Source organism: Myotis yumanensis, unplaced genomic scaffold (assembly GCF_028538775.1).
Source record: "Myotis yumanensis isolate MYYU_CA2020_CCGP unplaced genomic scaffold, mMyoYum1.0.hap1 SCAF_10, whole genome shotgun sequence".
Lineage (NCBI taxonomy): Eukaryota > Metazoa > Chordata > Mammalia > Chiroptera > Vespertilionidae > Myotis > Myotis yumanensis.
Genome location: NW_027223761.1, coordinates 36,288,511 through 36,308,255, shown reverse-complemented (window position 1 = coordinate 36,308,255; position 19,745 = coordinate 36,288,511). Strand labels below are relative to the sequence as shown.

General features: G+C 42.3%; 1 protein-coding gene and 1 long non-coding RNA gene across 10 annotated transcripts in view; one reads left to right on the top strand and one right to left on the bottom strand.

Moving 5' to 3' along the window:
• Nucleotides 1-19,745, top strand: part of LOC139017210 (uncharacterized) — a 163,030-nt gene that overhangs the window by 33,860 nt on the left and 109,425 nt on the right. The gene's annotated exons all lie outside the window — the stretch shown is intronic.
• Nucleotides 3,117-19,745, bottom strand: part of IRAG1 (inositol 1,4,5-triphosphate receptor associated 1) — a 110,916-nt gene continuing 94,287 nt past the window's right edge. For all 9 annotated transcript variants that reach the window (XM_070425297.1, XM_070425300.1, XM_070425298.1 and 6 more), the window contains 3 exons: nucleotides 13,317-13,433; nucleotides 11,625-11,759; nucleotides 3,117-6,179 (listed from right to left, as the gene is read on the bottom strand). In XM_070425297.1, the coding sequence (XP_070281398.1) occupies nucleotides 5,936-6,179; nucleotides 11,625-11,759; nucleotides 13,317-13,433 (496 nt within the window). In that variant the 3' untranslated portion in view covers nucleotides 3,117-5,935. The remainder of the gene's footprint in view (nucleotides 6,180-11,624; nucleotides 11,760-13,316; nucleotides 13,434-19,745) is intronic.

Below are 19,745 nucleotides of genomic sequence, written 5' to 3'. Positions count from 1 at the left end.
AGTGTAGTCTGTTATAACAAACAACCCCGAATATCAATACCTTAATAAAATAAAAGTTACTTCTCTCATGTTGCAATCCAATGGCTGACAATAGTGGTGGCAGCGGTGGTGGTGGTAGTGACAGTTGTAGAGATGGTAGTGTTGGTGTATATGTGTGGGAGGGATTTGGCCACACACAGTTATTCAGAGACTGTGTAGCTCTACCATCACTTAATACTTCAGTTCCCTCCTCCTCAAGATTGACATTGAACCAGCAACCAATGAAAGGGCATGTGGAGGAGGATGCTGGAGATTACTATAGGGGTCAGGCCTGGGAAGTGGCTATCTCACTTCCAACCATATCCCATTGGACAGAACTTTGTCACATGTTCCCATCTCACTGCAAAGGAGTCTGGAATGCAATTTAACTTTGTGCCCAGGAGAAAAAGGAAAAGTGAATTGGTGAACCCATAGCAGTTCTTGCCATAGTTTTCCCTTTTGATCACCCTGTATAGGTTTCACTATTCCTATCACACACAGAATAAAGTCACTCTGTTCTCAAAGGAGGCAATTCCAGGCCCCTTCCAGCTCAAAGTCCATGATCTCTGAGTTATGTTCAGCCATGCCTGTCAGGTCCAGCTGTGGTACTCTGCAGTCTGGTAATCTTATGAACTAAAAAAGTTGTATGCTGCCCCCCAAATGTAATCTGGGGTGAAGCAGGATCTTGATAACCTCAGTAAACACTGCCATGTGCAAAGGAGAGGAATGGGAGACACAGCAGTCACCTGGCCGTAGGGGTTCTGGAATACCAACAAGAGACATTATAAAAGCCACTAGATCAGCTTTCTTTTGCTGCGTGACAAATTACTGCAGACTTAATGACTTAAACCAACACCCATTCATTATCTCACCATTCTGTAGATCAGAAGTCCCAGTGGGCTCGGCTGGGTCCTTTGTTCTGGGTCCCACAAGATTAAAAGCAGGGTGCCAGCTGGGCTGGGCTCTCACCTGGAGGCCCTGGGAAGGAATCCATTTCCATGCTTATTCAAGTTGGTGGAAGAATTTTAGAAATTCTGCCTACCACAGTTGCCTACCTTGGAGTAGATCCTGATTCTGCTTTCTGGGAGAAACTGCCATGTCCCATGTCCACTGTTCTCTGTGGCCCTTCATTTTGTACCATCTTTTTTGGTCCATTTTAGTGGGAATTAGAGAGTTATGTCTCGCTTTTACTATCAGCTTTCTGCTGGTATAAGTTTAGGATTCCCAAAGTTATTTTCCAACTTGAACAATCAAAGGAGTTTTTAGTTCTGGCTTATGTTTCTTTGTAAATACAGTTTCCTCACAAACTGAGATTTCTGATCTCTTTGCTTCCATTTGATTCCATGCGTCAATAATTATACCCCAAATCCTTTCCCAGTAACAATTCTCAAGATATATTTCTTTGTTTTTTCAGCCCCTTGCCCCCCCATATCTCTCTCTATCTCTATCTCTATCTCAATCTCTATCTCTATCTCTACCTCTATCTCTTTCTCTCTAATTTAATGGTGGCTAGTTCATTTAAAAGCATGAATGGAGTATCCTTAATCTGGTCTTTGCGGTACGACTAAGTTGATCTGAGTTCAACTGAGAAATTTTATGGGTTCTTTTTTACTCACAGCTCTTTTTAGCTTTACTTTTTGGGGTTTAGAAGCAGTCACATTTTCTAACCCTTCAGGCTGAAAACTCTATTTTTCTCCTTTCTCCATCCAAATAGCCAATTTTTTGCTGAGTGATTTTTTTCTTGCAGTACCTTGCCAAAGACAGCCAATAAAAGTTCACATACTCTAACACTCTGATTCTTTCCTACTACTTCTATCCATAGGCTGTCCTTGAGTTTACTCTAAATCAGTGGTTCTCAACCTTCTGGCCCTTTAAATACAGTTCCTCATGTTGTGACCCAATCATAAAATTATTTTCGTTGCCACTTCATAAGTGTAATGTTGCTACTGTTATGAATCGTAATGTAAATATCTGATATGCAGGATGGTCTTAGGTGACCCCTGTGAAAGGGTCATTCGACCGCCAAAGGGGTCGTGACCCACAGGTTGAGAACCGCTGCTCTAAATTATCATGGGTAAGACTTGACCAAATATTTTTGTTTTATTCACAACATGGGTCACACTATTTCCAGTCCCTGATATTAGTTTCTTATTTCCTGCCACTTGAGTGCTAAATATTTTGAAAATATGCCAGTGCTTCATATTTTGGAAATTTGTTAATGAAGCACCCCATTTCTGGTTCAAATGTATGCATTAGTCAGGGTAGACTAACTGCTATAACAAATAATTCTGAATATCTGTGGTTTAATACACTAACATTTTGTTTCTTGCTCATGTCACAGTTGAATCCTGTGAGTGCCCATTCAAAAACTCAGCTTCCACCTAGTGGTTCTGCCACCTTCTTGGGCCTCAACTGAATCCTCTGAATTTGATAGGAACAGAGGGGAATAAAGAGAGTGTAAAGTATTGGGTAAGATAGTTGCGTTTCTAGGAAACTAGATCTGAAGGTCTACATTTCCCTGCACCTAGCTGCAAGAAAGACTGAAAGATGTAGTCTACCTATGGAAATTAGGTTGGTAAACACTCACCAGTCTCAATCACAGAAAAATGTATTAATTACAAAAACCATGGGCAAAGAAGGTACTGGAGAACTAGTATCAGGCATAGGGAAGAGGAGAGGAATTGATCCAGCTTTTGTGACTGGGGACTTCTGGCTTGCTTCTGGGAGACGCAAATAGCCAATGGGGCAATATTGTTGGCTTGGCTCCACAAAATGAGGAGGCATTTAGCTATTGTCAAATGTTTGGAAATGTGCTTTTATTTTCAAACTCAGGCACGTGACATGCTACAGTTCAATTCTAGCACACCTGTGTGAGGTTTAATAACATTTGGAACTGACAGCCAGTGCTACACAAATCCAGCCTCTCCCTCTCTGTTTACTCTGCAGGCTGAAGAGCAATACATATTGGCTTTGTAGTACCTAGAAAGTGAAGTTCCTTTCAGGAGGCGATATCAACAACAGCACAAAACAACACATCGCTCTGCAGCTGAGCCTAGGCACCAGAGTCCTAGGGCTAAGGAGGAATGTCAGACTTCAGAGGCATTTTGAGGGGAACTTTTATTTCAGATCAGTATCACTTTAGGAAATACAGAGCCTGTTTCTCTCCATTTCACGGCTGCTTTGACAACAGTTCCATCGCTTCAGGTCAATCTTTGCTTTTCAGAAAAGAAATACCGATAATTACTTTTTTCAGGAATACTTGTGGAAATGTGATTACTCCTATGCCCCTTCTTTTTCTCAACCCCCTTTACTCTCAGAGTAGTTTGGGGGAGGACCTTGTCTGGGAGGACTCTTGCAGGTCTTTCTGTGGAGCAGCTGGAGGTTCAGGAACTCACTGCAACCCCCTCTCCTGGCCTTTGTCTCAACTGGAAACAAAGGTCACAACCTTGTGGCCAAGTGGACAATGGATCCTCTGAGCCTGGTCCTTTAAGAGTGGCTGAGACTGGACATTGCCAGCCAAAAGCCTCATCTCACTGCCACTCTCTCAGGAGCTCTATTTGCATCCTGTCTTTGGGCTCTGAGGACCCAGAGCTCCTTCAGTATGTCCAGCCTCCCTGGAAAGGGAAGGTAAACCATCCATCCATGCCCCCAAAGTCTGTCTGCCTTGATCTGCACCTCTTTACCTAATGGCACATCCGTGGTCCATCCTGGCTTGGGTTTCCTCTCACAGTGATTTGCTAGCCACTGTAAAGGACATCCCCCTTAAATCAACATGCTGTTCTAACGTGGGGCCTAATTTAGGTGGGTCTCCTAAAAGGAGTGGTTGCATTAAGCCTGGTTCTTGAGCTTGGGAATGATGTTGCTAGCCGGGCCTCATTTCTGTTCTCTCTCAGAGCAGATTGAAAAATATTAGAATAAGCTGAGGCTAATAAAGATGTTACTGTTCTTATAGAAATAGTGGTGATGCTGGTGCTGGTATTGGGAAGTATGCAAAATGTCAGCTGTCCTCAAGCTACTCTCCACCACCTTGAAAGGCTCCCTTGTTCTTTTGATCAGCATTTAATGACAACCTCCCCAGCATTAGCCGCCATGCTAAGCCCTTACCCAGAAAATGGGTAAGACATGGTTCTTGTCTTTGAGGAAAAATTGCTGGGGGAGAAAGACACAGAAATAAGTTATTGTTATACACTGTCATAATGATCAGTAAGGAAGATGTTTTAAAAGTGCCAGAAAGCACAGAGAAGGTTGTGCCCTTTTGTGTGGGGTATAGTGGGGAGTTGGAGGAGGTAATTAAAGCCTATATGGAGGGGTTGATTTTTGCACTTGGTCTTGAAGAATGACCAGGAAAAAAAATCACAGAAGAAAAACTAGTGAGTGGAGGAACAGAACTGTGAGAGAAAACAGGTTAGTCTAGGCACCAGAAATGGTTTGGAGGTGCTGAAGGGTCTGGACTGTAAGGTGTCTAATTAGGAGACCACTGGAAGAGGCCATTTAGTGCAGTGGTTAAGAGCACAGCCTCTGGGCCAGCCTGCCTGGCTTTGAGTTCTAGCCCCATGATTTACTAACTAGGTGTCCTCCGAGAGCTACTTGTATTTTTTGTGCTTCAGTTTCCTTAGCTGAAAATGAGAAGACTAGTACCCATCTCATAGTTTTTGTTTGTTTTCCTTGAGGACTAAATGAATTAATACCTACCTGGTACCTAGAACTGTGTTTGTTTCATAGTAAGTTTTATATTATGACTATTAGCAACAAAAATGAACAACTTCAACAACAAAACAAAAGCAAAACAACCACAACAAAACCCACACAGAAACCAATACACCCCAAAACTGATGAGGGATGAATGAAGACTGTGAAGGTAGAGCGAGAGGTCAAATTGAAGGTGGGGTGTGCTCTATCAGTGTTCTACTAAACAATTGGGGATGCTCTGAAACACATGTTTGAGTTGAGAATTCCATTTGAACTGAAGCACTAGATGTAGTTGCACACTTATCTGTGGGCACATGGACGCTGAAAGCACACCGGGTCTCCTTATTCACCTGAGAGTCGAATTAACTTCTCCCAATGGGGAGAGAACAAATAGGGAGTAGACTGTGCTGTACAGCAGTTTGGAATTGTACTTGAAATGGAGACCAGCAAGTTCACTATTAAAGCCATGAGTTTTCAGTGTTTTTCAAACATCTTAAGTCCACGTAGAGAGCTCATTGAACAGGTGCCTGGTGACTGCCCCAAACCTAGTGAATATCTGTGGCTTGGCTTTATCCAGAGCACCCATAGCACACATTTGGAGGCTTGTTGGCTTCATGCACATGTGTGCTGTGTGTATGTGTGTGTTGTTTGTGTGTACAGATGCATATATATTAATTCACATCTTCCCATTGCATTTCAAGCACAGAGCTAAACTCAGTCTAAATATTTTTCTGAGAAACCTTTCCTATTTCTGTAAAGAGAAACTCTCTTTCAAAGGGGCAGAAAGAGAGTGAGAATGAGATAGGAAATGGGAAGATATTGACGTGGTGACTCCTAATTCCAGGCCTGTTCCTTGGGGTTGGAGTTGGCCTTTAGGCACAATTCTTCCTGATTCCCTATTGCAAAGAGGAAATAAATGGAAGAGTGAGCTTTTCACTGTCCCCTGCAGTGAGCCAAGGCAGGCGACCTTCCCTTCTATTAGAGTTCCTTGGAAAAGGTGATTTCTTCATCTACTGGCTGCTTTCCCAGGAAAGTTTTGTTGATCCTCTGAGAACATCAGTTACTATGTATGAAGAGCTCCCACAGAGGAGCTGATTGTGAAAGAACCCCTGCTTATTCTCTGATGGACCGTGGCAGCGTGCTCACACCCGGGCCTGACACCACTATAACTTGGGGAAAGGGTGATGGGCTGTGTGTAGGAGCAGGGTACTGCTGGATGTCAGGTTTCCTACTGCTCCGTAGGCTGCTCATTCTGGAGTCCTGAGCTCCACCAGGAGTCCCTCTGGGCTGCTGAGCAAGTGGATCTTCCAAAGGGCCCATCGGGCTGCTCCACACAAGAGTTATAGGAATTGTACAGCCCCAAGACCACAGTCAAGACCAGCATCGCTGCGGCCATCATCCAGATGACTTGCCAGTGCTGACACAGTTTGGGATACAGGACTTGTAAGAAATGAACCAATTCTTCAAGTTTGCTGTCAAATGAAAAAATAGGTGGAGGGTTTAGTATTTTGAGCACAAATATGATGCCCAGACCCATACTTCTCTGTCTGGACACTTTCTATGCTATCTAGAGCACTGGTCCTCAAACTCAGCAGTGTATAGAGTCTCTTGGCAGCACTTATTCAAAATACCCAGGCCTACTGAATAAGAAAGAGTTTCCAAAGGTATGGTCTTGGTATCCATAGTTTAAATTTTCCTTCAAATGATTTTGATGCCACCAATCCATAGCCTTGATGTTGGGAGCTACTGAGATACAATACTCCTTTTGCTTGTTTGATCCTTCACTCACTTACCCATGCTCTCATCTGTTCACGAGGTGATCATAGATACCTGAACTCTCCCAAGCCCCAAGATATAAGGTTGGCTGACCACACTCCCACGCATTCAGACAGGACCAGCATCTTTTCTACATTTAACGGTATTAGTGATCAGTTCCACGTTCTAATCTTTGTCTGCCTCCATGTTCAGACACATAGTTTGTTGTCCTCATTTCCACATCTGACTATGTTCAGAGTGGGAGGATTATGCTAAACTCATAAAAGACTTGATGTCAATGATAAACGACAAAGAACCAGATCAACCTCAAGAGTTCATTTTAAACCATCCCAGGGCAACCAGAGGACTAGTAGCTCCAGCAACCTCTAGATGGCTTATTCAAGATATTTTCTCAACTCTGTTAATTTTTATTCCCTAATCTTTCACTCCTCCTCTTTGTCTTCATACTCTTCTCTTCCCTTTCCACTCACTTTTTTCTCTCTTCCCTCCTTGCTTTTCATCTCTGTCCTCCTCCATTTTTTGCCTGCTTCACTCCTCTCTTCCAACTGCCTTTTAACTTTTCCACTCTTTATGGCCTAGTGAAAAGATATTCTGTCAGATGGCCCGCTTTAAAGAGTCTATTCTTAGATCTCTGTGGAGAAGCCCTGGACACATCTATTTTTGAATATATATATATATATATATATATATATATATATATATATATATACACATTTATTCAAAAATGAGAATGTTGAGGATTACCAAATGGAGGAGGTGAGAAAAATGACAGGGGGCTTTCTGAAGATCTTGAGGCTCACATAGACACTGAAATATGCAGACTATTTGCTGAGAAGTAGAGAGCTCTACTTCAGAGTTAGTAGAAAAAAGACACCATAACAATGGATAAAATGACTCACAAATACCCTCTTTAGAAAGGGGCCAGATACTCAAGAGGGCCTACCTCAGATGCTGCACTAAGGCACTGATTAGTTTCTTTTCCATGTGGAAACCCTCTGATGATTGTTTCAGGGACAATTAAGCAAAGCAAAATAGTGATCACATCAGCTGAGGTGAAAATCATCAACTATTTCTCAACTCTTGGGAAGGGAGAGCTTAGAAGTGGAAGCTTATTTTCTTTCAGCTCCATTTAAATTATTTCATTTCTATTTAAATATAATTGTATGCCAAAATGCAGCCTTTCTTTTCAGCTATATTTCCATGCCCAAAGCAAACTGGGAAAATGCCACTCTAGCCCCACCCTTATGTGGGACAGTACAGGAGAAGGTCAAGATCTGGTTTTGTGACCCTCAGCTGGTCACCCGTTTTCAGCCTATAAAAGGGGTTAGAAATAGAATTAGATTAGAAATAGAATTCCTTTGGAAATCAATTTTTGGTTGTATTGAGTTCTACCCATTCCTCCTTACTTGTTCAATGTAAATGTCAGAAGACTGTTCTCTGTTTAATATGGGTAAGATATTGGATTGAGGGGTGAAGATGCTTCCCCCTCACCTGGGCCTAGAGAGGGGCTTCAGGGATGCTGCTTGGAGAGTTCGATATATTGCAATAAGGGGGAGACGGTTGTGTGTGACTCACACCTGAGAAATTTAAAGAGCAGGGATCTTGCTGAAGTGCTTTGTGGCATCAGAGTAGGGGGGACATGATGGGGAAAACTACCTTCCGACCAATGGTGGGCCAAAGGTAGATGTTTCACCTCACCTGAATGTAGTCAGGTGAAGGAGAGCTGGCATAAGATGCCATGGTTTCTGTCTGGAAATGCTACCTAAAGCTGAACAAGGAAGGTATACTTCCAGATGTTCAAGGACCAAGAGACTGATTTTAACTAACCAGCTGGAAGAGATGCATTCAACCTCATAAAGGGACCTGCATGGAATATTATGCTGCTGTAAAAAAGAAGGAACTCTTACCATTTGCAACAGCATGGATGGAACTGGAGAGCATTATGCTAAGTGAAACAAGCCAGTCAATGAAGGAAAAATACCACATGATCTCACTCATTCATGGATAATAAAGACCATTACAAACTTTTGAACAATAATAGATACAGAGGCAGAGCTGCCTCAAACTGATTGTCAAACTGCAGTGGGAAGACCAGGGAGGGTTGGGGGGCAGGAGGGAGGGGGGTAAGAGATCAACCGAAGGACTTGTATGCATGCATATAAGCATAACTAATGGACATAAGACACTGGGGGGTAAGGGAGGGCAGGGGATTGTCAAGGGCGGGGGGGGGGGCGAAGGACACATATGTAATACCCTTTGTAATACTTTTAGCAAAAAATAAAAATTTAAAAAAAATAAATAAATAAAGGGACCTGCAACTGAAAGAGCCTTAGCAATGGTTTGAATGTGTGTGATGCTGGGGTGGGAGGAGTGGTTTTCTCTGAAGGTCCCATAAAACGCCATACTAAACAAAGTCAGAAAGTCAGCTTTAAATGCCTGCCAAAGCCTCAAGCCCAGTCACAATAATACCAGTCAAGTATTGCCTTTCCTACTCCTTAATCTACATTCCCGTTCTCAGCATTAATCCTGGAGAGGTCAGGCACTGCAACAGCAAAGCGGGGGGTGGAGGGCAGGAGACTGAGAGAGAAGCCTTGCTCCCCATCCCCACTGCAGACTTCCTTCCTGAAGCCGACCAGCACTGGGGGAGGGGAGACACTTGAACTTTATAAGTTCAAGCTTTTCACTATTTCAGGGAACTGCCCATTTTAATTGCTGAAAGGAGGTTATTCTTGGGATTTAAACTTGACCAGAGGACTTATGTTTTCAGAGAGTTATTGGGAAAGTAAAGGAATGTACTTAAAACCATACAGCAGGTTTGAACAGGCAGTGGGAGAAGAGGTAAAAGTTTTCTGTTGCACCTTGTGAGTCTTACTTACTTGTTCAATGTAAATGTCAGAAGACTGTGTTCTCTGTTTTAATATGGGTAAGATATTGGATTGATTCACTAAAGCTCATTTAAGCTGATCCTCCCGAAAATAATATTTATAACAGATTACATTATTATATATTATTAAATATAGTAGACATTCAGACAAAAAGACTTTAGTGTTTGTTGTTGAATCTCTTATATAAGGGATCAACTACTGGGGTTACCCCAGTGTTTTTTGTTTTGAAATTCACTAAGTAGGACATGGACTTTTAATGACTTCAGACCTTGCCTGTTGGTGAGATGGCAAAATTTCATGGGGAATCACATTTGAATGCAGGTGCCTACAGACAACTGTGTGTGTAAGGGACTCAGAAATGAATGAACTGCTTGGCATTGAAGAAAACAGCTCTCAGGGCTAGTCTGGCTTGGGTTACAGTTGAGGAAGGGAAACTGTAACTTTGAGTGTGCAGTTTCTATGATAGCAGTGTCTGTCATCATGCTGGGCCTGAAAAGGTGAAGCTATATCCCTGTGCTGAAGGACAAGGTCCCTTCTGAGGGCTGTGCTGATGTCTGGTATCCATCACCTGTGGTATACACATGTACTCAAGACCAAATGTAAGTCTGAAAGGGAGCCAAGGTGGGAGAGAGGACAAGGCCTCGGGATAGGCAGGACCAAGAGGACGCTCTCAGATGATGGATGCATAGGGTGGCCATTTCTTTAGCAGCTGACCAGGAGCTGTACAGAGAGTGATCCAGGCACAGTCTTATTTTCTCTGGGGTTTCATGAAATGGGAGGGAGCCACCAATCTTCTGAGATCAAATTAGCTAGATAAGGATTCCAGCCCTGTGCCTTGTAAACCAGACTGTTTATATTCCATGTACTCTCTGTTTAGTTCTCGTTTGTTCTTTCTTGGTGTTTGGAAATGTTAGAAGTTCCAGCCTGTGTTAGCTGGATTGAAGGAAGTCAAAGGAAGAGCTGTTGTCCAGGCCTGGGCTTGACTGCATTAAGGGGAGGAAGGCATTGTGGTGGTCTGCAAAATAAGAGCAGATGACCCCAAGAGAGAAAAGACATAAGGAGATCAGGATCCAGCTGCTTGGAGAAGGGACTATGCTTTCACTGTTGAAACTTGGGGGTTCTTTCAGTGAGAGAGGTGGTGCATCCTAGTGCAGGTTGTTTTCACTGATGAAGCGTTTTCTCCAGTTCTTCTAGATAACTCTTCCCTTGAACATGGGGGTGAATTCATGTAGGCAGAGACATTTCACTCTGGTTGAATCTTCCACTAACTGTGCTCTATTGTCCCTCTGTGCTTTGAAGTATATCTATCTCATGTTTAATTTTCATTTATTACCTTATTTGTTACATGTGTGTGATTTCCAGAGTCTGTCAGCAATGAAGCATAGACACATATCCTATCCCAAGTTTAGCAACTAATTAGATAATTAATCATTTTGGCTGGAGCCATTCTCAAAGCTAGGATAGCCTGGGGGTCTAAAAACAAAGATTTTGGTGAAGTGTTCCAACTTTTCTGTAACTACATTTTCAAACATCATAAATCAAGACTTCTGGTTTGAATGTACTAATAGAGACAGGAGGGTAGAATATGTGAAAGTGGGGCTATCATTAAAAACCAGAACGTAGATAGGTCAAGATGCAGGATCTATACTATCTTTATCTACATTTATATATATTTTCCAGACTTAGAGAAAAATACATGTGAAATATACAGTATATCTAAACTACCCAATCCAAAGTGAAACCAATGTCCAGATGACCAAGCTTGTTTGATCAGTATGGAAGGGTCCTATTGGAAACTCACCTTTGTCACCAAGCTGAGTTTGTCCCTTGCACCCATCTATTCTCTGTCTCTGTTCTTGTAAGAAACCCCCTCTGGGGCTTTAGGCCAGCTCCCTTGACCATGGTCCATTCATGGGGATACTAGTAGCTGGAAAAGGAGCTAACCAGGGCTGGGCTAGGAAGGACTCCCGTCAGTCCCTCGCAATTAGTTTCTTGTCTCCTGATTATAGCTCTCCACCACTACTACCATCACCACTACCACCACCTATGTTCTCTCGGCTCTTGCAAATATCCCCTTGTTAATTAATTTGACTCTTTGGAATTTCCTCTGCCTCCTCTCCCAACATGAGTGTCCTCTTGGTTTCTGTTGGCTGCTCATTTGGGCCCTAGACCCACTGATGCCCTGGCCTGGCATTTCCAGAGATGTTGTTCAATTAATGAATCATGACCCATTTTGGCAGTGGCAAGGGCTCCAACCTGCTTCTCTGGTCCTTTCCCTCTTCCTCACTTTCTTCTGCCTCTTCAGGTTCCTCAGGACCCTCACTCTTCTGTTCTTCTTCCTCCTCCTTTAGGCCTTTAAACTCTTTGGTCTTCTTTAGATCTTCCTGGTATCTAGAAGGCAAAAAAGGAACAATCGAGTCTGGGAAGGCCAGGCACAGAGCATCCTTTCCTGAGGTCCAAAAGGAGAGGGCTCGAGCATCCCCAATAATTACGCACTTCCTGTGGTTCCACAAACAGGAAAAAGCTGGGAAGCTCCACTGAATCCCATGGCTCATGTCAGTACAATTTCCCCTCAATCTTCAGTCATCCTTCCTGTTTATGAAAGTGTGACAAAACTGACAGGGAAAAATGTGACCCGGTTCTAGTTCTACCAGACATTCAGTAGGGCTAAGATTACAACTGTTTTCTGTGTAACCTTGGTGAGTCAGCTCCTCACCTGTAAAATGGAGAGGGTGTCATTCATCTCACAGGGTGTGGGAATGTTCTAAGGAAGTACCAGGCATACGACTTGATCTAGTGAGGGTGACACCTGTCACACAGGCTTGCTGGGAAGTTTTACCAAAGTGACGGGCACACAGCTTGTCTTAGAGAGGTACTCAATAAATGTTTACAAAGCCAATGGAGTCATTTACCCTCACGCATTCTGAGTGCAGAGGACAGCTGTGGGTTAAAAGACAGGCTTTCCCACAGAAACCCTTCTGATTTCCTTCTCCCAGGATCAGTATTACACTGAATATACACTTTCTGCCCGTCCTACAGCTGAGTGTTTAAGGCCAGCACAGCTTGGCTGGAGCAACCTCAGGGTAGTGTGCATGGCTGCCACACAGAAGCCCACAGATTTCACACCAGTGGGAAGCTGTCTCCCTAGAAGTCACAGGAAAAGAAGCTCAGGATGTGATGCCTGGTCAGAGGTAATTTTCTGTCTGGCCAAGTCAGTACTCTGTCCCATCTGTGACTGACAAACCAGAGCTGCTATTGAAGCTCAATTAGAGAAGAGGACAGTTGGAAGTTGAGGATACTCCAGTTGACGGGAAGAAGGAAAGGCTGAGACAACTGTAGCAAGAGGAGCTGCCGCTGCTCCTGGGCTTTTTTGGCAGCAGCATGACTGTTCTGGGTGCTCAGGAAGCCTCAGGCACCATCAAGAAGAACCCACCCAGAGCCCTTGATTTTGAGATCATTCTGGGCAGTGATGTTCTGGTGGCATTTTGCCTAAAAAAAGGGCAGTCTTGTTATTGTCTGACCACACCCTCTCTCCCTGCTTCCTCCTGTCCTTCCTGTGGAACAGTACTGCTATTTTCTATGTAGTTCCTTACTGAGGCAAGGAGGTCCTGGGGCCACTGGTTGCTTCCCTCAATCCTCTAAGAGCGGTTCTCAACCTGTGGGTCGCGACCCCTTTGGGGGTCGAACGACCCTTTCACAGGGGTCGCCTAAATACATCCTGCATGTCAGATATTTACATTACGGTTCATAACAGTAGCAAAATTACAGTTTTGAAGTAGCAACGAAAATAATTTTATGGTTGGGGGTCACCACAACATGAGGAACTGTATTAAAGGGTCGCGGCATTAGGAAGGTTGAGAACCACTGCTCTAAGAGATAGGAAGGCCTGTGGGAAAGATTCTTCTGAGATCTGCCGAGTGACCTCACAGGGGTTGAAGTCTAACTCACCTCTTATTGTACGCTTCTTCCTCCATCTTGGCCTTGGTCTCCTGGCTAATCTCCAGGCAGCTTGGGATTGGTGTGGGAGCAGAAGCTTCACAATCTGGGTCCCCATTTGTTTTTCCACTAGTGAGAAGAAGGAAGCACAGGGCGTCCTTTCAGGGACAGATTGGGCATCTGAAAACCAAACCACGTCTTTGGCCTGATTGCTGATCAGAAGTGAGGAAACCCATTGCATTGAGTTAATTTCAATCCTTCTACCTTGAGACAAGATTTATAAAGGCCCTAGTTCATGAATCTTTCCTGGACCCCCAAACATCTAATACTGCTTCAGTTCCCCTTTTCCTCATGGTCCCAAATCTACCTTTGTTCTTTTTTTTTCCACCTTCATTCTTATTCCAGAGATGCTGTAGGTGGACAGACAGCTATTGGGACAGACAGCACCAGATAAGAAAGATGGAGACAGACCAAAATGTTCAGTGGCTTTCCATTCCTATGTCCATCTTTTGTTTCATTCATGTTAATATCTACTGAGTACTGATTAAGTCACAGGCATCTTGTAATATGCTGAGGACACATCATAAAATAAATGAGCTTAGAAGAAAAAAATCCAAAAAAAAGGAAAGAAAAATATATAATTCATTGCAAGTTGTGATAACTTTTATGGTAGAAACAAACTGTGTACAGTGACAGAAAGTAATGAGAGAATCTGCTTAGACAGAGTGGTCAGAAAAGGCCTGAGCTGGTGTAATGAAGCACAGATTTAAAAGATGAGAAGTCGTTAGTTATATCTATAACAGAGGAAATGTCAGTCTAGATCTGTGGTCGGCAAACTGCGACTCGAGAGCCACATGCAGCTCTTTGGCCCCTTGAGTGTGGCTCTTCCTAAGCCTTAGGAGTACCCTAATTAAGTTAATAACAATGTACCTACCTATATAGTTTAAGTTTAAAAAATTTGACTCTCAAAAGAAATTTCAATCGTTGTACTGTTGATATTTGGCTCTGTTGACTAATGAGTTTGCCGACCACTGGTCTAGATAGAGGATGTATGAAGACCATAAGACACAAAAGACGCAGAGATGCTCGAGGAACTGAAAGGAGGCAGTAAGGCAGGAGTTACTAGTAACTTTTGGACAAGGGGCATCTAAGTAGAAATATCAAGTAGTAGTTGGATATACCAAAGGCTGAAGAAATTATATTGGTATTATCATCATATAGATGATAGTTAAAACCAGGGGATGGGTAATACTGAAGAAATTCATTTGGTATCATCATCATATCATATAGATGATATTTAAAGCCTAGGGAAATAATATGAGGAAAGATGAGGACCCAGGACCAAGCCATAGACATCTTTGTCCTTAGCTCAGGTGGAAAAGGAGTGACAGAGGAGATTGAAAAGTAGCAGTTAGAGAAGTAGGAGAAAAAGCCAGGAGAGCATGAAGTCCTGGGAGCGCAGAGAGGCGAGGATGCCAAGGAGGGAGAGTTGTGTGTCATACACACACTTTTGAGAGTCCGAGTCAGATAAGTACAAAGTGATTCTTAGATTTGATAATATGAAGGTCAAGAGGAGTTTTGATGAAATGGCAGAAGCCAAAGACAGATTGAAATGGGCTTAGTAAAGAATGGGAGGTGAGAAGGGGGAAGACATAGACACAACAATTTGACTAGGAAAAGGAATAGAAGAGTGTGTAGGGGGAATGCATAGCTAAAGAAGTGGGTTAAAAAATGAAAGCACATTTGAATGTGGATAGAAATGATCCAGTAGAGGGGATGAGAGAAAGAGGATAACCAAAGGAACAAATTATATGAAAAGGGAAGCAGAGACAGATCTTTTAAAAGATTGAGAAACTTCTCCTTGGTTATAACAGAGGGGATGGTAGGCTGCAGGTTGGGTATTTGGTGAAGGAAGATGAGAGGGCTACTATCTAATAGATTAAATTTTCTCTATAAGGTGAAAGACAAGGTCATCTACTGAGAGTGAGGTAGAGAGGCCTAGGAAGGCTTGAGGAGAGAGGAGAAGGGATAAAGGAGTCGTGTGTGTGTGTGTGTGTGTGTGTGTGTGTGTGTGAGAGAGAGAGAGAGAGAGAGTGTGTGTGTGTGTGTGTGTGTGTGTGTGAGTGAGAGCGTGTGTGTGTGTGTGTGTGTGTGTGTGTGTGTGTGTGGCGGGGGGAGACAGACATGTTAGAAAATTATAGTAGGATGGCTGGGCAGTGCTAGGAGCCTATTTGAGGTATGGGATCACAAGGTATAAGGAAGTATCCTGATAGCCATGCCTTCACTACAGTATAGATTCTGCAGCCCTCCTAGGTCACCAGCATCCCAACAGGAGTCATGTCAAGGAGGAACCCTCAAGTAAGGCAGAAGAGTGAGCAGAGCTTTTCAGCCAAGAGTCTGAAAGTCACAGCTGCCACCCTCTCCAACCCCTCAGACAAGCTTTATGAGTGAGGCTTATATATTCTCCTCATCTCTTAGTTTTCCTCAGACCTTGTAAACTTTACATTTCATCAGGTTGGAAACCAAAACCCATTGTGAACAAGAAAAATAAAACTCTAAAAATATCATCTATTCATAACTTATCTCCTTTTGCAAATTACATTATCCACTCCCTTCCATGTGATCTTTGCCTAATGTGCAGTTTCCTATTTGTCCAAACAATTGGAACAAGAGCAGAAAAAACATAGCTACAGCCAAAGGCAGGGAAAGTAATTATTTTATTAAATAAATGTTTATATTAGAAGTAAAGTATTGGTATCAGACTTCTAATTTCTTTTATCTACAGCTGTCAACCTTAGAGGTTAATGATAAATGTGTCTGAAGGAGGTCAATATAGTATAGGAAGAAGAACCCTCCTGAGGCAAACATGGGTTCAAACCCCAGCTCCAACATGTGCAGATTACTTAACTATCCTGACCTTCAGATTCCTCAACTGTCAAATGAGGATAATACTCTATACCTGAAGATGGTAGCGTAAGAATTAATGAAGAAATATAAGTAAATTTCCTGCAATATGGTACTCAACAAATGATACTATTTATTCTTAGTTATACACTGAATTTATTGGTAGAGTTTGGTAGCAATCTGATGTTCTTTCAAACCTAATCTAAAAATAAAATCCAAGCTGATAAATTATCAGGGGATTATTTATATCTTCAAGAGAGAACTTGACATAGATTTCTCTGACACTCCAGAATCAGAGGAACCCTAAATGTGACTTTAAAGTATGGTAAAATTAACATAAAATTGTTTTAATAAATTTTTCAAGTGTGTGTATATTGTGCCATAAAACACTCAAGAACTTTAAAGTTTTGTTGACCAAGTGATAGTAAACAAAACTTTCATTGCCCTCAGGTGCTCTGTAGAGACTAAAACTTGCCCCTAGTAAAGCGAGGAAGCCCATTTCAACAACTTTTTAACATGTGGATCTTCTGTCCAGGGTCCAGATCTCCCAGGTTGACTTGATCACCCTGTTCAACTCAACTCACCTATGGGGCTTTAGTTCTTAACGTGCTTTCACATATGTTCTCTCACTTGACCTTCCTGATATGAAGAGCTAACATCTGTCCTATGTGTCAGGCTATGTGATAAGGTCTCACTTAAGAAAGTGACCCAATAAGATAAGTGATACTATTATTCTCAGTTTGACAGGCAAGAAAACCAAAACTCAGCAAAGTTAAATAACCAGCCCAAGATCAAACAGTGTTTGATAGAGCTCAAATTTGATCCTATGCAGGCTAACATTTGCCCATTCTCTTGACTGCTCTATATGCAACCCATGTGGGGGATTTTCCCATATGAAAGATGAGAAACCAAGTTCAAGATGAGTAAGTGACTTGCCTACGTTCACATTATTGGTGGTTGGTGGGCCTGGCTGGAACTCTCTCCTTGGTCTTCTAACTTCATGTCAAAGTACACTTTCCACAGCTCCATGAGCCCTCTGTTCAAACAGAAGTCTTTTCCTGGGGCTCTGAGCAGTGTGAGGGGTTCCAGGAAACGGGCTAAGTGAGGCCATGCCTGCTCATAAGCTGAGTCATGGCTTATGATTTGGCCCTTCTTTTAAAGGTTGCTTGTTTAGAGTGAGAGAGAGGTTAGGAAAACCTTGATTTAATACTGGGGAGGATGGGAAGTAGGAGGAACACACACTATGTGAAACGTTTGCAGTTATATCCTGACCTCTAGACTGAGCTTACAGTTCCTGAAATATCTTCTCCAACAACCTGGAAGTTTCTCCTTGTGTATCTTTAAGACTCAGCTCAAATACCTTCTCCTCTGTGGCATCTTTGCAGTGTTTCCCTTCTCCCACACCCTGTGGTTAAAGTTGATCTCTCCCTCCCTCTGTGCCCTCATTACATCTCTGTTGCAGCATAACTTGGAGATGGGGTGGTTTTATGTTTTATCTACATGCCCATCTCTCCATGTGACTGTGACTGCAGGGAAGAGACTGTTTGAGTTGGAATGGTGCTTGGCAATAAGTGCCTTTAAATGTCTGCTGAGTTACATTGACTTTACTGTGGCTCATCCAGTCCCTGCCTATTGATCTTATAAAATGGGCAGGTCCTCGCTGTAAATGGCTATTCCCTGAAACCCAGTGTTTGGATTGAGCTGAAGGAATCTTTATTCATGCCTGTAAACTTGGAGCTGAGCCCACACAGCTTGTGCCCACCCTAGGGATTTCTCAGCCAAATGCTCATAGATTGTGGCCTCTATTCCCAGCCGAAATTTTGTATGCTTTTTTGGGGGGCGGGGGGGCGTGGATGATTCATGACAATGAGGCTTATTGTTCTCTCATGTCCACCAAGTCAACAGTGTTTTTCATGATGCTCAGCTCTCAGTAACATGAGCGTAATTTAGTCAAAATGTGTTTGACCAGCAGGTATATTAAAGTCTATTTTTTCCACGTGGTAAATAATATTTGAAAGTGACTACAACACTTACCAATGGACACATCTTACCTTCTTGGTCTCAGCAATGTCTCTAAGCCACTCCTACTGCCACAGCTCCCTCAGACAAGACCAACCCAGGGGACCTGAGCTACAAAAGCTTCCTTACTCCCTATTACTCAGTCCCAGATTCCTGGGGCCCACTGCTAGTTGATTGAGGGCTAATTCACTCCAGAATACTATCTGCAAAGGGGAGCTGCTTGCAGTACATATGTGATGTCATATGAAACCTCTAAGCAATTTACCCTGGCTATTTCAAAAGTGTAGAAAAATTGTTGTTTTAGAGATCATAGTTAAAATTGTCCAGTGATTTATCAGTATAATGGTCCCTTTTATAAACCAGTCCTGTACATTAGCCATATGTGTGGCTTATTTGATCCCAGTGAATGGCTCCATGTATACCCTCACTCCCACCACTCTCTGCCTTCCACTCAACACCTGGCCAATCAGCAGGTCATTCCACAAGAGCTCTTTCAAAAACAGCTCTTAAATCCATCTCTTCTCTCTAGTCATACTGGACTTCTTTCTATTCTTCCAGTTGGAGAACCTATTAACAGGTTAAGAGCATGAATTCTGCTATCAGCTATGTAACCTCAGGCAAGTGATGATTTCTCTGATTTTCAGTTTCCTCGCCTATAAAATAAGGATATTAATACTACGCCTATCTATGGGATTATTATAAAGATTAAATTATATCATTAATGTAAAGCAATTGGAAACAGCACTTCGCATAAAGTGAGACACTGGCAATTTTTCTACACTTTTGAAACAGCCAGAGTAATTATCATCATCATTATTATTCCTTGACTTCATACTTTCTCACTTTATATCTAGAACCTTGTTAGCCTCTAGGTCACTTAGTTAACTGTATAACTTTCAGGTTTCACTTTAAAAGTAAATTTCTAGAGGAAACATTTTCGGAAGCCCTCCCTCCCACAATACAAAATGTCATGCTGATTGTTGTGTGTGTTGTTCCCTTAGCAACCTGTACTTCATTACGCTGTCACCCATCACATTATATTACACTGGCCTGTTTCCCACCCATCTTTCCCATTAGACTTTGAGCTCCTTGAGTGCATTCTAGGTACTTGGCCCTTGGTCATTAATTGTCAAAGAAATGAAAGAATGAAAAATAATAAATAGTTCTTCTACTTGTGAAACTGTTCTTGAGTTTTGTTCTGCTTTAATCTTCATGAAACTTTAAATATAATAGTCCCCTATGCTGTACATCTGAAACTAATTCAAAATAATATTGAATGTAATCTGTAAATTCAAAAAAATTTAATTAAAAAATTTTAAAAAATATATAGTAGTCCCCTATTATCCCAAGTTTCACTTTCTGTGGTTTTAGTTACCCAGAGTTCACCACAGTCTGAAAATATTACATGAAAAATTCCAGAAATAAACAATTCATAAGTTTTAAATTGCATACTGTTCAGAGTAGAATGATGACATCTCACATTGTCCTGTTCCATCCTGCACTGGACTTGAATCATCC